Raw genomic sequence first — 17,930 nt, 5'->3', positions numbered from 1 at the left:
GACGGACGGACGGAAGCACAGACCAGAAAACATAATGCCCCTCTACTAATGTAGGTGGGGCATAAAAACAAATGTTTAATTTTCGCTGAGATTTTTGTACCCGCGAGCCTCCTTAAGATTGATATCTTCAAACAATATATAAAGGCATATTCTAACCTGTATATATTATATTTAACTATTTTGTGCGTACATCGTTTATGTGAACGATGTCAACGTTGACCAAAAAATGTAAGAAACAAATGGACTAAACGACTACGTGCGTAATCGTTTACATTGTTTAGGTTAGAAACAAATGCGCTCTAAGTAATACTGAAAAGAAATTGATTGAACTTCAACTTAACTAAAAACTACTGTGACCAAAAACTTATACCTTAAGCAGGACAGACAGACAAATGAACTGATGAACGGACACATTGACATAATGCTCCAAAGTTAGGGCATTATACCAATCCAAAGAATATAATTGGAATATTCATTTTGCCAATTACAGCAAAGGCTAAAGATTATTCTTTTCTGTATGATGATTATTAATCTTACATAAGTTAAATTTTAATGCTTTAAGAAACGTAATGATGATAAGTTTTAGACTAATTAGCACGAAGACAAGTTAGTCAACCAGGAGAATCAAGAATAATATGTGGAAAATTATTTTAGTTTTGTTCGTGATATAATACCCCCGGCAGTGGAAATGATAAACAAATAATTACACCACGAACTAACTCTGTTTTATCTTTTTCAATTCATTTTTTTAGAAATCATTTAAATCTAATAAATTAATTGTAACTTGACCTAACATAACAAAAAACGTTCTTTATTCAGATATATCAATTTGCTGAATAAGACCATTTTACTCAACACTGAGGAGACCAAGTCTTTAAAAACTTATGACAGGTAGATTTTAGGTGGATTTAATTTTTAAAAGAAAAAGTTTGTTGGAGAAGAGATACTATAAAACTTATAATCTGTCATTGGGTATAAATCTTACTCTTGTCATACCATTCTGACAAATAAAACTAAGATAATCTGCAATGTCATCTCACAAAAAATATTATTTTACTGCCTTTCATGCTTAACTCTGGATACCTTATACTGAAATAGTACAAGGATAGTGCCCTTTTAAAAGAGATCAATTCTGTGTTTTAAATCCTAAAGTAAATTACAATTATGGTCTGCAGGGGGCATGATCGTGATAGCGTAGATTTTTCAATTCAAATATGGTCTCAGATTTTGTGTACACAAATATTATATATTAGTACAATATTATATATAAGAGATTGAATGGTTTTAGATATATGATGTGTGCCAAGTTTCATTGACTAGATACGTACCCCAGGACATAAAATTATAGACGTAAGGAAAATTTATACAATCAAAGTTTGCATAGTGCTTAAGACTAATAACAAAAATGTTAACACTTTGAAGTCCTGCTCTTGAAATAAAAAAATATATTTGCATACACTTTTTGCAGAGTTTCACTTTTCTTTAAAGCAACTTTATGAATTGTGTAATTTTTCTACAGTAAAAGTGAAATCAACATGTGTAGCTTAAGTGATGGAGTCTTATATTCTCATAGATGCTTCTGTTGTAGGCAGTGGTCTATCATAAATAGACCAAGTATATTTCTTATTCTGTTTGAGATTTAGATGCATTTTAAATGCTTCTGCAGAAGACAATGGTCTGACTGAAACTAAAAATAAATAGATGCTTTTGTAGTATAAAATGACCTATCATATAAAGAACTGATTTCAATTTGGTCAGAGAACCTTGACCATCTAATCAACTGAACATCAATACAGAATCCAGGAAATCATGTATACTACTGAGGCTAAAGGACCATTCAATATGGCATATAGGCTACTGAAAACAGAACTGGTACAGCTTCCATATATTGTGTATGCAAACAATAAAAATGTGTAAAAAGCTACTGTATAAGACTTGGTATGACATAGCAAGAAATCAGTCAGAATTTCTGCCTTTCATGCTTTACTCTGTTTTCTTGGTATGACATTGAACGAAACCAGTCATAAATGTTTTTTTGTCCTTAAATTTTTTTTTTAAGCATGGGTAAACAGACTTAAATGTTCACCCATACAAAAGTATCAACAAGTACACATCCAAAGGATTAAGTATGACATATATCAGTATAGTAATACATATCTAGTTATGTTTTAAATCAATATTAGTACCAATAAAAACAAAATTTAAATATTTTACTTTTACTGTTAAATTAATAACTTTTAAGAAAGAAATTTATTCAGTGGATCATTGAGTTTACAATTGGATTGGATCTAAAATTGTAGTCTCAATAAACAACATCACCACACAAATTAGAAAATGATACATTTATATCTTGTTTTACATCATAATTCTACAGGTACACACATTTTAACTACCAAAACAATCCTTGTATCAATGAAAGAATTTAATTATCAAAATCCATGACTTAATATTATTTTCCAGTATTACGTACATAGATTACATTCATTGAAATCTTAATACGTCACTACAAAAACTGGTACTATAAAGTTTATTCAACTTTTAATCTTAGAAATTGTATTTTAGCTAAATGCATTTAAAAGCAGTAATTCAGCATGCTGATAGTAAACAGAAAAATAAGTATAAAACACAATAAAAGTGTCCTTATTTATATTCAAAACTTAAAATTTACTCCATAAATGAGGGCCGTCATGGGGTTTTTGATTATGTGATTACTTGGCCGTTTTTTTAATGATTATTTGATTATTAAGCCAAATATTTCATGATTATTTGATTACCTAGGACTGTATTTTTAGTTTATGATTATTTGATTACTAAAGATAAGCAAATATTTAATGATTATGTGATTATATTGGCAAAAAAATGGTGATTATGTGATTACTAGGACCCTCCCATGAGGGGCCTCATAAATCATTGTCTCTTTAACAACACCATCTTGTTACATCTTGCACAAGTTTATCTGGGGCTGTTTGTATTCTAAATTCATCTTTTAACTGACATACATATATTATACACACAATGAAATATTCTCTGTAACTTAGTAACTGGATCTCTTAGCCTTGGACCATGGAAGTGACTCTATGGGTTGAAGGAGGACATTTTTACTTAGAACAATAGTTTATTTTTATTGTTCAATTAGGTAATATTTGTTTAAAAACAAAAAGTCTTATATGTTCTATAAGCTACAACATTACAGATCTACAGATTGAGCTTTATAAAGACCAAAATCATCCAAGTAACTGAGAGCTAAAATTGAATACATGTACCTTCTTAAAAATGATTATTGATAAACAATATTATGTCATCACTGCAATGAATAACCCCCCACCCCACGTTCAAAATAAAATGAACACCTTTCAAATTAAACAAAACAAACAGATACATACATATATATAAAATAAAACACATTAAAATTGGGCTTTATAAAATTTTATAAGTTGTGATTTCTGTCAGGTTATTTACTGTGGTTTGTGGTTTTGAGTGATACCCTATACAACTGTGGGATGGGACACATAACAATCAGGATATTGTTCATAGATTTTAAATTTGAAATAAATTAAGCTCCTGTATCAGTAGTGAATACCTATAAAATCAACAACCATAAAAACCACAAAACTCATTCATAAAGATGTTATTAAATAACAACTGTAGGAGAAATGTGCTCAAATTATTAATTTCACAGGGAAGATAAATAAATCACGTTTTTAAATTTCCTAAATTAAGGACATTTTCATTCAAAGTAATAGGAGTTTCCTCTACATAGCAAATACTAAGTGCATCAAGATGAACCACAGATTCATTCTCGAGGATTCATTTCAATGAATTAGGAATATTACATTTCTCATCTTTAAACGACATAGTATTTAGTAAAAGTTCAGAAATAAATTAATGATTTTTCCGACGTAGTCTCGGTTTGTGCCCTTTGAACTTAAGGACGCTTAACTATGGCAACAGAAAACGCATGCTTGAAAATCCTTTCTGTGATTGGACAAAATGCTGTCATGGTGGGTGATTTGGTTGTGTTTGAAAAAACGTCTCGTTAATTATATTGTGATGGAAAGCAAGTGAAAAACTATAAATATTCGAACTAGATCATACAAAGATTTATATTTTATCAAAATAATTGTTTCTCCAATAGCTCTTTGCATCCGTGACAGCTGTTTATGACAATTATATAATTTTTAATGTAAACTTTGTTGCACGAACGTACATGACTTTTAGAACGCACCTACGCATGTGAGATTTCCGCGGGGTTTTGGTGAATGTAAACAGAAAGATACGAGGACCGAGAATACTGACAACAAACAGAGAAAATGTTGTTTAAATGGTATCTTTGTGCTTCTGAAGGTTATCGAAATGATAGTTTTAAAGATATACTTAAATTTAAATACGTCGGATATCTTTTTTAAAGATAGTTCTTGTTTTACATTCTTTGTAACCACCAAATGTAAATAAAAAAACACAATATGATTTTGAAAGATAACATTCTTATTCTCTGTTTTAAAAAAAAAACCTGATAAAAATCAATCAGAACACTTGTATAACAATAATGACCCTAGATTTCCAATGCATATGGTGTAAATGGCAATGACAAATGAAACATTTAATTTCACTGCAGTTGAATATCACAAGTCTTTAATCAATTAACTTCAAATCAAAGACCACTAGCATTCATTAATTCACTTTTCTCTCTCCAGATAATTAGAGAAACCACCTTCCTTCAATCAAATCTATAGAAAAACATCAACTCAATTCACTTCTAATGACTATCATTTGGCTAAAAGTTTTGGTCAAGTGGCTGGACAAAAAAGAAATACATTCAGTCGTTAATGAGATCATTTAAGTTTGACAATTTCCTTTGCTTTTTATGTACACCTCTTACACCACCCCTCCTGTGAAGTCAATGAGGCAGTCAAACACACCTTTTGTTAGATTTAAATAGTACGAGTGTTGGAGTTCTGGCTTTTATAATTTACCTTTCACTTTCTATAGTATCTCAACTTCAAGTTCAAGTCAAGTGCAGATTTCATTGTCAGGTAAATACAGCTACTATCTTGTCCATGCACATATTGAAAAGGGTTTTGCATAGTTTATTTTTTATGTCTATTGTCCAAAGGATTCATATAGAAAACAAGAATGTGTCCCCAGTACACGGATGCCCCACTCGCACTATCATTTTCTATGTTCAATTGACCGTGAAATTGGGGTCAGAACTCTTAATTTGACAATAAAATTAGAAAGATCATATCATAAGGAACATATATACTAAGTTTCAGGTTGATTGGACTTCAACTTCATCAAAAACTACCTCGACCAAAAACTTTAACCTGAAACTGGACAGATGAACGAACGAACGGACGGACGCACAGACCAGAAAACATAATGCCCCTCTACTATCGTAGGTGGGGCATAATAATGTCAAAGCTGTTACTATAAATAAAGATACTATACCATATGTTATTTGAAATAATTTGACATTCAGATTGACTGATTGATACTTGCTTAACATTTATAGTTTTAATAAATTACTTTCATTGAAGCCACCAAAGCTATCATGACATGTTGGCTTTGTTATGGACTCTTTATAATAAATGTTTCCTATTTTATTTAAATGACTTCAGTAGAAACTGGCCAGTCAACAGCTATGATTCCACAGTCAGTATATCAGCAACCTGACATGTTTCTTAGTTTGCAAAATGACTTAGTAGAGTCTACCAAAGCTATGATGCCTGGGTGACTTTGTTAGGAACCGTCATGTTAATTAGTTTACAAAATGACTTCAGTAGAGGCCACCAAAGCTATGATGCCACAGTGACTATGTTAGAGACTCTTTACCCTTCTAAAATTACAAAAGTCTGACATTGAAATGTATTACTTATCCATTTAACAATGAACTTTCAAAAAAATACCTTTAATATCAATGTTAACTGAAACTTTGGGAACATTTAACAAAATTGAATTTACCAATATATATATATATATATATTAATACCTATTTAACAGTTTTTCTTTCTTTACTAACTGTGAAATTGTTGGAGTATATAATGGGTTAATCATTAAGATATTGGCTTTATTTGTTACATACAAATACAATTACTTAACTGTTGCCTTTTAAAAATAATTGATAGAGTAAATTTATGTTTAAATAAGTTTGCTTTTAAATGTCCCCACAAGGCAGCAACTGTTGTGGTTCAATATCAAATAAATAAAAATGTAATGAAATTTAAACAAAATCTCATTTAAGTGATTTATAAAATTGGTGTGATTTAAAAAATTATTGTTTGTTGACGGTTTAAATTTCAACAAATTAACTACCTAGACATATGTATACTTTAAATAATGAACAAACATTAATTATCAGATCACACATAATGCCTAGCTGTACTTTAATACTATTGTGCAGTGTTCTTCCAAAAACATTTTTAATTTAATTTTTAGAAACAAGATAATATTTCATAATTCCCTGTTTACCAGGATTCTTTATAACATTTGTATTGGGCTCATTACTGTTCATGAAATACCAAATTGTGTGGGTAATGGAGAAAAAAAAACGAATTTCAATACTTAGCATTTTAAAGAACAAACTTATTTCCAATTGAACTCTTTCCTACTTTAATACTGATATTCATTTTTGTGATTTACTAAACTTCTTAATGTGTTCATATCAGAGTTCCATGTTTGACAAATATGCAATTCTCATAAACCTTCTACATGCAAAAGTCACAAAAGCAATTTGCTCACATTAAGTTTATTTTGCATTATAATTTGTATATACAGCTTAAAATTGTGAAACCATGGCCACACAAATAGGTAAGAGGAATATTTTCTACTACCAAAAAACATGTATACCAATGACAATAAATATCTACTAATCAGCCTGATTTACAAACATGCACCCAGAGGTGACAACATTAAGATAAAGGGAAGATAATGCTGTAGGATATTAAGGATCTTTTCTGTTGGCAGCTTTATAAAAAATCTTTTCTCTGTTCTGAAAATGAGCAGTATGCAGGATACATTATCTATGGTGTCTGAATGATTGATCATTGGTTGCTTAACATCCAGTGGCAAATATTTCATGCATGTTCAGGATCACTATGATGTCTAATTGATTGATTATTGGTTGCTTAACATCCATTGGCAAATATTTCATGCATGTTCAGGACAAAAGTCATCAGTGGTAATTTTTCAAGTGTTTTAAGCAGATGGGAATAGTTTTTATTACAATTCATATCTTTTTTATCCTTTCTGTTTACAAATTACATGTATGTTTGTTGTATAAATAATACATGAATGTCTTTTAACACAAACCAAACAACTTTGATTGTGCTAAAAAGAATATTTGGACAATCCTGTTTTCTATTCTATTTAGGTTACCTAAAATGAAATATAATTATGGCCTATGAAATAAGAACATTATAAGGCCATTCAGGGAGTAGGTATAATATAATGTAATCGAAGGTTTCTTATTAAACTGTCAAAAAAACTTTTAAATGTCCCATTCAATGTTGACTGTCCTTGTGACAAAAGAAGACTGAGTTTCATTACAACTGAAAATAAACCTGATTTGGATCGTAATATGTTGTACAAACAAGACAATTCCTATTTCTTACCTACTGAAACCCATAAAAGAATATTACATCTAACAAAGAAAAGTAAACACCCTCCTTTTACCCTTGTGGCTAGTTCCAACACCATACTATCTGGCAAGGTATAAAAATACTGATAAATGATTTAAACAAACATTGATGATAGCCGTCCAAATAATGAACTTCTCTAATATAAATATAAGTTAATATACTATTACTTGACTACACATAAGTATGTCTCGGTACCTATTGTATATCTTAGTGTACCAATTAAATCATTTCAAAACAAAACTACCTATCTCTCTTGTACCTGGTCATAAAGGTCATGTTTACTTCTTTTAAATGTGTAGTAAAAATTGGATTTCCAGATAAGAGCCACTCACAGTCCTATTTCATAGAGATTTTTTTAGTTTTGTTTGTATCTGGTCCCCTTATAAATTCCACCTTCTTCCTCTTCTGAATATGCCTGGCTTCAAACGAATTGAGATACATTTATATCCATCAATGATTGTCCGACCTAGGATGGTACACTCAATATATATATAAAGAGAATCATAAATTCAAATAAAACATTAAGTGGGACTATTGCAGTTGTAAATATGAAACCTTCAGTCAACAGCTTAGGACAGTCAAGACATTCCATGTAAATATGCTAAATGCACTCAAAACATTCAATGTAAATTATAGGCTACCTTCAGTCAAAAGATTTGAAGTCAGGACATTTTTCAATGTGAAAGAACTACCTTCAGTCAAAAGCTTTGAACAGTCATGACACTCATTGTAAATATGCTACCTTCAGTCAAAAGCTTTGAACAGCCAGGACACTCAATGTAAATATGCTACCTTCACTCAAAAGCTTTGAACAGTCATGACACTCAATGTAAATATGCTACCTTCAGTCAAAAGCTTTGAACAGTCAGGACACTCAATGCATATATGCTACCTTCAGTCAAAAGCTTTGAACAGTCATGACACTCAATGTAAATATGCTACCTTCAGTCAAAAGCTTTGTACAGTCAAGACATTAAATACTTACAGGACAGTGAAATAAGAGCAGCTGAATTTTTTAATAGATTTATCATTCCCTCCCACCCAAAAAAATGGTGAGGGGGGTCCAAAAAAAATGAAAGTATAGCAATTAATCATTTAAATTTTGAATAATACTTTTTTCATAAACTCTGGCTATGTTTTTGAACAGTGTTATATAATTCTGATATTTGTATGTAATTGACCAGGAAAAATTGCACTGTCTGACATAATATTGTCATAATGTCGTGTGTTCTAGGTGTAAATAGCAAAAGCTGTTTATGCTGACACCACTATAGTGTACAATATCAGTGTTAAACCATAGATGTAATACCCAAATTACATCTATGGTTAAACATTGAAATATGTTAATGTGAGCACATTACATCTCAGTAATAGGTCAAAAGAGTACATGTCAGACTATTTTTGATTTGGATAGCTAGTACTATAAAATACCATTGTAAATGTAACATTTATTAATCATGAATTCACACTTGACATTAAATACAATTGTCAGTCTGTATGCACTGGATTACATAATAGCTTATTTATTCAGATTCATATATATCTATCTAAACCATGTTTATATAATAATCTGGGTATATGGCTTTGACAAATGGAATACATCCATGGTCATCTTTTATAGATTTATTTTAATATCAATCCTTCTTTCTTGAAAACATAAATTTGATGAAGCCTTGAAGGTATATATTTTTTCCATAGACATTTAATAACAGTGAACTAGTTGCTTACTTCAACTTATCATTTAGTTGACTCATTGGCAATCATACCATACTGACCCAGCAGTATAAGTTGATACATGAATTAAAATCCCTCATGTGAAGAATACTGGCCCAGTGGTATAAGATGACCAAAGTCCGACAGGTTAAAACATTGATTGTTGGTTACTTAACGACCAGTGGTACATGATGAGAAAGAATACTGGCCCAGCGGTATTACAGTAAGATGAATGTTGTCTTTGGCCAAAACCCTTAGTATATCTGAAGAAAAAATGAACACTGTCAACAAAATGTGTTCTTAAAATCATCTTTAGACACAAGTCCATACATACATCATATTGGTTAACTCAAAGAGTGGGTTGTAGTTTAAGGAAAATTTAACTTACACTGAAATTAGTCCTGAGGATTATCTGTGGTGAAGAGTCCAAACCGATATAGTTTGGTAACTGGTCTAGTAGTATAAGATGATGCATGGACTCTTTATCGCCATGGCAACACACTAACACCACCACCAGGACTATCCACTGCAGGATGGTCTTCATTTCTATAATTCTAATTCATTTCTAAACCTGAAAAATGATAATATCATTTGATTTCTATTTATGACAAGAAGTTTGTAAACAAGTTTACTCAATAGTTTCTAAACTCACATGGAGCTAAAAAACAAAAATAGGACTCAAACTTATTGACCAAAAATTCCTAAAAAACATGTTTTAGTATAAATGTCAAATTCAAAACCCTTTTTTTTTCTTTTGAATTGAATCATATTTTGTCATCCCAGGGATTTTTTTACAGCTTACTTGTTTATTAATATTGGGTTTTTTTTGCTCATGATTGTTGTACAATGTTGTTGTTCACAGTCTTGTACCTTATTAGATAGCTGTCAGTGGCGGATCCAGAAATTTTCATTAGTGGGAGCCCACTGACTGCATAAGAGGGGGGCCCTCTGGTCATGCTTCAGTGATTCTCTATATAATCAACAAAATTTTTCCCAGAAAAGGGGAGGCCTGGGCACCCTGGGCACCCCTCTAAATCAGCCTCTGGCTGTTTCATTGGCAGCATAATAACATCTCCTTATTTTAACAATTATGGCCAAAGCTTCTTGTCAGTGGGACTAGAAATAAAAATTATTCCTTTCACCCTTGCAATAACAGGAAATGTTTGACCTATGTACAATGTAAGTGTTATTTTAGGACAAATAGTTCAATTATGAATAAGTGAAACTGTTTACTACAAAGTATGACTAAACTGATGTATTTCCACCTATCCATTATATTTGATGCATCTAACAAAAAAAATAAATCTGTTACTTCAAACAATATGAAAGGACAATCAACATACAATTATTCCAATAAGGAAGTACTCAATTGAGCAGAACTAAATGTTTCTTCATTCTTTGTATTACTTTTAGCAACTTTCAAGAGGAAAAATGGCAAAAAAATCTGGGGAATAGTGATTCAATGTGAGAAATAATGATTCCATGTGAGAAATAATGATGTTATCAAACTATTACTTAGTATTTGCCTTGTGTACATCCATGAATGTCCTTGTTTCAGTTTGAACCAAATTAATTATAGCAAAGACCTTCAAATAGTATCTCACTAGACATATACTGTGTATGCTAACACAACACCATACTAGTCTGTTAATTGGTAAGCCTATTCAGAAAATTACTTCTACTTTAGTTTATGCTATATCTCTTGATCATTTTTTATTTTTGTTATGACTTGGACATTTCAGTTTCAAATTAGGAAACCAAAATTTCACAAATGAAACATTTTTTGTTTTTCTTTTGTCAATTTCCATTTTCAACAAAGATGATATTTGGCCTCTTCTTACAGTGTGTATATTTTCCATCTTCAACTACAAAAAAGCAATTGTCTTATTGAATTGGCCATCTTTAAGTTATAAGGGTCACACCATAAATAGAGCCTGTTAAACAGAAGTTGCCTTTGATTGCTGTTTGTCATATTTGTTTTCCATTGTTTTGTCATAATCAAGACTTTGCCTTTCTTGTTTCACATTTTGTCATGGGCCTTTTATACTGTTTCACAGATGATGACTTATATGTTCCAATTGTTGAAACCATGTGAATCCTGTCACTTTTCCTACAAATGGGATCTTCTGTATTAAGACTTATGTTAACTGATTTATTATTACATGAGCATGACATATGGTGCCAGCTGGATCTGCTTTCCCTTCTGAGGCACTGAGACCCCCCCCCCCCATTTTTGGTGGGTTTTTTGTTGCAAAATATAATATATAGTTTTTTATAATGTGTTTTGTATACTGTTGTATGTCTTTTGGTCCTTTTGTTTTTTTGCCATGGCGTTGTCAGTTTGTTTTTTTGCCATGGCGTTGTCAGTTTGTTTTTTTGCCATGGCGTTGTCAGTTTGTTTTTTTGCCATGGCGTTGTCAGTTTGTTTTCAACCTATGAGTTTGATTGTCACTTTGGTATCTTTTGCCATATGGTCCAGGTTTTGCTCATTGTTGTAGGCCAAAAGGTGACACCTCTAGTTGCATAAATCTGCTTCATTTAAGCTTCAAGACTAATAACAAGCTACATGTATTAAGCTACATCTAATAGCCCACTACAAGCTTTAAAATATAAATGGCCAACATGAGCATTTGACTGTCCTATTGTTTTTCTACATTTACATCTTTGTGCGATTAACCTGATCTAGACTAGCCTGGGTCCTTATGACGTGCAGCTAGATATCAGGCCGGGATACCAGGCTAGATCTAGACCAATGACCAGTGACAGACATCTCTTATAAATCTGTGTCAACATTCACCATTCATTAGGTTGTTGATGTGTAAACTAAGTAAACTTTAACCTGACCAAGATTGACCAGCAAGGTTACTGTAAATATTACTGCTGATATTGTTCTATATTTAGGCTGTTGACTTTATTTTGTATATTTCAGCATACTTGTACATGTATATACATGAGACCTGATCTCCAAAGACTGTGGGCATTAAAGATTTTACATGTATTATACTTTGTACATGAACTCTGTGGGCAGAGAGGATTTCAAAAATACAGATGAAAGCATGACCTCCAAAGGCTGTGAGAATAAAAACAAAATCAATATACATATTTGAACGCCTGACCGCCAAGGATTTGGGGCTGAGGAAATATATAGGCTGTTGAGTGGTCTAGCTCGTCGGATACAGTGGAAGAAGGCGATTTGATGCCATGATATCTCAGTGGCATGAGTTCTCCACATCTGTTATTTGCATGTCCCAGATCAGGAGCCTGTTATAATAGTGGTTGTGGTTGGTAACTGTCTGCCATACCTATTCATCAAAACTGCATTTATATCCCCATCTTTTTGTCTGTGGTGGATATGTGTCTAATTAACAATTGTACCACATCTCCTTATTTGTCTTTTTAAAGTGTTTTTTACATGAGTTTAGATTTACAAAACCTAACCTGAATTCTTTATTGTTTATAAAATATTTGAAGTGAAAACAAAGACATCGTGAAGTAGACTTTAAACATTTTACCTACTATTAAGAATATACAGAAAGACAATGTGTTATGATTGAGGAGGCAATGGCTGTTCATTCAACAAACAACAAATGGACATTTTCTATAGAAAGAAACAAGAGAAAGCAAACCTTTTGTTCTCAATCACTTGAGACTGTTTAATGAATGTTTTATGATTTTGTTTTGAAAATTAGAAAAATAGTTAATCTTATTTAAAGTTCAATGTTGTCTTAAATCTGAAATATTTTAATCCTATTAAGAAACTTAGTCAGTTAGTAGATAATTCATTCATAGAACATTAGCTAATTTAAATTTTAACATGACGTCCTTCAAACGCTTTGAGTACACACCCGTGGTAAAATATGAATATATATTGTTTGGGCTGTTCCGATCATACTCCTTTGTCATATTTTTTTTTTTATAAATGAGGTACTCGACTTCATAGAATGATGACGTCAGAATATAAGCAATTTTACGGGAAAATACATGCTTGTGAAACCGAAAGTCATCACAAAGAGGAAAGGTAAACAAACGATGCTAAAATGTGTTTAAAGCTAAAAAAAATTATACATATAAGACATACATGTATAAGTACAACTTATGTCACTTATACAGTTTGCTCCGTTCTTTAACGTCAATTTAATAGTGCGGTTCATTTATGGGATGGCACATAATGCCTTCACTTAGAGTGCTTCAATCCAAAACAATTGCTGTATTTGTCCTATTAGAACAGAAATAATTCATGGGGGCTTGAATATATCGTGATTTTACCACAGGTTGACCCTTTATGCCGATATTTTACCCCTCACTATCGCTCAGGGTAAAATATTTGTCATAAAGAGCCAGCCCGTGATAAAATCAAGATATATTCAAGCCCCCATGAATTATTTCTTAATTAATTCAGACATGTATTTTAGGCAAGAATATGAATAAACATGTTGCAAAATACATGTACATGTATGTAAAGAACTTCTACATTGGTCCTTAAAAACTATCTTCCTGGTACAAATATTTCCAGCTCAGGCATTATAAAAGAAGTAAAAGCTTTTTATTGGCAGAAAAAAAAAAAGAGAAACAACCAAAGCAATTATGATGCTGTTTCCTGTTACTATATATACTGAGAATTTTACTTTCCTGTTTGCGTTATTAAAAAAAAATTTATTCTCTCAATTTCATAATTATTACATTAAAAGCTTTGATTTCTTATATACTATTTACCAGTAATCAGACTACAATAATTTTCTTAATGAATTAATTTTTATATTTCATCCCCCTGTTTAAACTTCTTAAAAAATTGCAAAAGACAATGCATGTAACAAAATGTGTAATGCATGTAATGAAAAAAATGCTCTAATATCAGTGACTGTACAGTAGTTTCTTCAAGCAGCAAAAATATCTAAAATACTCACCAGGGGCAGATCCAGCCATATTAAAAAGGGGGGTTCCCAACCCAGGACAAGGGGAGGGAGGGGGGTCTCAACTATATGTCCCCATTCAAATGCATTGATCGTCCCCCCAAAATGGGGGGTTCCAACCCTGGGAGCCCTCCCTCTGGATCGCCACTGCTAACTACATGTACAGACACAATGTTTGATGTATTCGCCTTTTACAGACTTATTTGATGCATTACATGTACATATTGATTTAATTGATTGATTAAATTGATTGATGGTAGTTTAATAAAATGCCTAGTCAATGCACATGTGCATAAAATTGAGAATGGAAATGGGGAATATGCCAAAGAGACAACAACCCGACCATAGAAAAAACACAACAGCAGAAGGTCACCAACAGGTCTTCAATGTAGCGAGAAATTCCCGCACCCGGAGGCGTCCTTTCAGCTGGCCCCTAAACAAATATATGCTAGTTCAGAAATGTTCAGTGATAATGAACGCTATACTAATTTCCAAATTGTACACAAGAAACTAAAATTAAAAATAATACAAGACTAACAAAGGCCAGAGGCTCCTGACTTGGGACAGGCACAATGTGCATGTTTTGCATCAAGAAATTACCTACATGAGAATACTTGAATTTTAAAAAAGTCAGGCATTAAACACATTATTAAATTTTACAATGCAAATAGAGCCTATGTTTACTGATACAGTAATTTGTTTACAATACTTTCGACTCACTTTTGAACATCCAAGTCTTGTATGTTAAACTTTATTTACTCAACAAAAAATAAAATTAACCATAGACATTGTCATTGGCTAATTTTACAAACAATTTGATAATGATGCTAGATATCCCATATTGAGCTTTACAATGTCTCTACATACTAAATCTAACACTATATCATTTGTGAAATTACACTCCCCCTTTTATCCATTTAAAACATAACAGGTACCCTTAATTAACTAGTTGTTATAAACCATTCCCTATCGCCATTTAATTTTAAAATGTTGAGTTACAAAAAGTAAAGATATGTATAAGTTTCATGTTGGTAAGCCTAAAACATGCCAACTTGGTGTCTTATTTTGAAAAATAAATAGGCACACCTGAAAATATCTTTTTACCTGTCCAAAATAACGTTACCTGTGCAGACGATTTCACCGAAATACAAATTGTCACATCAAAATCTTTTCTTTTTCTTCACTTTTCTAGAATTTGTCCACATTTTATTCTGTCACTGACTTTTAGTTCCGTTTACACCACTAAACATGTGCTATACAGTAGCAGCCGCTATATTTTGGTAAATCAGTGCAAATCTTGATTTGGTCTGTTTAAAATTGCGACTCACTCCCACCAAAATAAAAATATCTTTTAATTTTTTCAATAATGTACCTTCATTTTGAATATGTGAATTTATAACTTAGCATTAATTTATTATTTTCACATTCTTGTGTCACATCTTCTTGTAAAATCATCAAACATTGCATTGAATATGTTTAAATTTGAATGATAAACTTTACCTGCGACAGTGGGAGTAAGTTTCTGTAATTCAATAGCAACTTTGTACCCTCTTGATCAACAATACGCTTTGAAACAGGGCCAAACATGAATGTGAGTTGACTTGTCAAAAATCATAGCTTTTTTAAAGTTATATAACTACTGTCACCGGTTATAAAGTGCACATTGAAGAAGATAATTAATAATGGATTTGGACAAAGTAGTTTTTATTTTTGGATACTTGTTTATTTTTGTAAAATTCTGGCCAGTTTCAGCAGATGGGACACATGGCCATGCACTCTCAGTGACAACTGTGCATGGTTTAAAAACTACTGAAGAAAGTGTAAATGAAGAAAATGTAAAGATTCACAGTGAAATTCTGAAGATTCCTCATGATTTTAACAAGATTATTTATTTGGATATTGTCCAGTATATGGAGGTAAGTCTAAATTAAAATATTATTAATTATAATTTAACAGTTTAATACATGACATACATGTAAGAGTGTGAATACATTTAGTAAAAGATTAGAAGAGCAGACATGACTGATATGATTTAGACTAATGTTAAACCTTGAGGTTATTGTGATGGAATTTACAAACAGTGACACAAATTTCTTCTTTTATTTTGTTGGTAAACAGATATAAGTTGAATTATTGACATTGTTTAAAAAAGTCTCATAGTAAATATTAACCTTTCTTGTTGCGCGTTGTGCATGTCGCAAGCCAGGAACTAGCAGTGACCAGTGGCATATTTGAAGATGTAACAACCCCCCCCCCCCCCAATTTTGATCTAAAATTATTTTTTTCAATCATTTTTACTATTAATATTGTACTGAGATTCCCCATGTGACTGTACATGTATGCTGTTATTGCTATAGTTGTTTTTTGTTCATATACAAATTTATCTTTTTGAATTGTTTCACAGTTTGACAATCATACATTTACATATATATGTCATATGCTGATGCATTTGTTGCTTATTTTAGTTACAGGCTTTTCCTCATTGTTGAAGATCAGTTTATTATTTATTGCTCAAATATTGTCTTTAGTAGATTTTTGTCTCATTGGTAATCATGCCATGTCTACTTGTTTTTTTATGTTTGAAAATAGAGAGATGCTTGTCATTTTAAGTGTATGCATAAAATTGAATTTGGGATATAAATCACCATGACAGCAACCCAATGACTGAAATATGTAAAACATCTGAGATACAATGTACTAATTTCTTGAGTTATTGCCCCTGTTTGTGCATTATAATGTTTTACCTCATTTCTATGCTTTTCATTGCTTTTGGAATGTTTCTATAAAGGCCAAATTAATCACAAAATGTGCCAACTTTTATCCAAATCATTCATTTCCATTCTCAATTTTACTTCAAACTCCAATCCAATTCTTGTGTGAGTTGACCCAAAAGTGTAAAAAAAACAACCCAAAAAACCCTTTGAATCAAATTTTTAATATATATATCATAAAGTACCAAGAGTGATGATCATTATGATTGTACACATTTGAAAGTACAAGTTTGAAGATTAAATATAATTTGTATTGAGTACAATACTAAAGAAGGCCTGATTTAAATGTGAGTTTATTATCCGATTAGTATCTCCAATCGGATTGTCTGAGATATTTACCTATGTTAATTTCATTCATCATTGCTGACATTTAGTACAATTCATCTTAATGTTTGGTGTTAAGACAGCATTGTACTGGGTAATAAAATCTATTATGATCCTTCAGTGTAATCAACCAGAACAATCAATGGTTAATTGATGGATTAATTTGTTTTGACTAATAACTTATACAATTTAGGTTTTGCTTATTGTGATAAAAACTACATGTATGTTGTTTTTCTGACTTTTTCCTATCCTTTTCTGATATACTTCCTCTTTTTGATAATTTGTTCATTTAGAATTTTCAAGATCACATGTTTTTCCTTAATCAGAAAAATACTTCTGTTTATAGTTTCCTAATAACAGTTTCCTAATAACATTTATTTTCTTGCAACATAATGACTACCTTTAAGTTTTTTGGGGATAATTCAGCTATTTTCAAAAAGGGGGGGGGGGGGGTCCAAACCAAGGATAAAAATGGGTGAGTTCAACTAAATGTCCCAATTCAAATGCATTGATTGGCAAAAAAAATCAGCACGCTGTTGTCTGCTCTATTGTCGGGTTGTTGTCGCTTTGACACA

The 17,930-nt window shown here is 31.5% G+C and overlaps 1 protein-coding gene across 2 annotated transcripts in view; it reads right to left on the bottom strand.

Moving 5' to 3' along the window:
- LOC143067197 (uncharacterized) overlaps positions 1 to 15,609 on the bottom strand; it is a 46,707-nt gene extending 31,098 nt beyond the window's left edge. Inside the window, exons 1-2 of one of the 2 annotated variants that reach the window (XM_076240292.1) lie at positions 15,365 to 15,609; positions 9,739 to 9,921 (exon numbers count right to left, since the gene is read on the bottom strand). In XM_076240292.1, coding sequence (XP_076096407.1) covers positions 9,739 to 9,894 — 156 coding nt within the window. In that variant the 5' untranslated portion in view covers positions 9,895 to 9,921; positions 15,365 to 15,609. The remainder of the gene's footprint in view (positions 1 to 9,738; positions 9,922 to 15,364) is intronic. The other variant, XM_076240291.1, reaches the window with a different exon arrangement.
- Positions 15,610 to 17,930: the final 2,321 nt, after the last annotated feature.

Source organism: Mytilus galloprovincialis, chromosome 3 (genome assembly GCF_965363235.1).
Source record: "Mytilus galloprovincialis chromosome 3, xbMytGall1.hap1.1, whole genome shotgun sequence".
NCBI lineage: Eukaryota > Metazoa > Mollusca > Bivalvia > Mytilida > Mytilidae > Mytilus > Mytilus galloprovincialis.
This window is presented reverse-complemented; position numbering and strand designations above follow the sequence as displayed.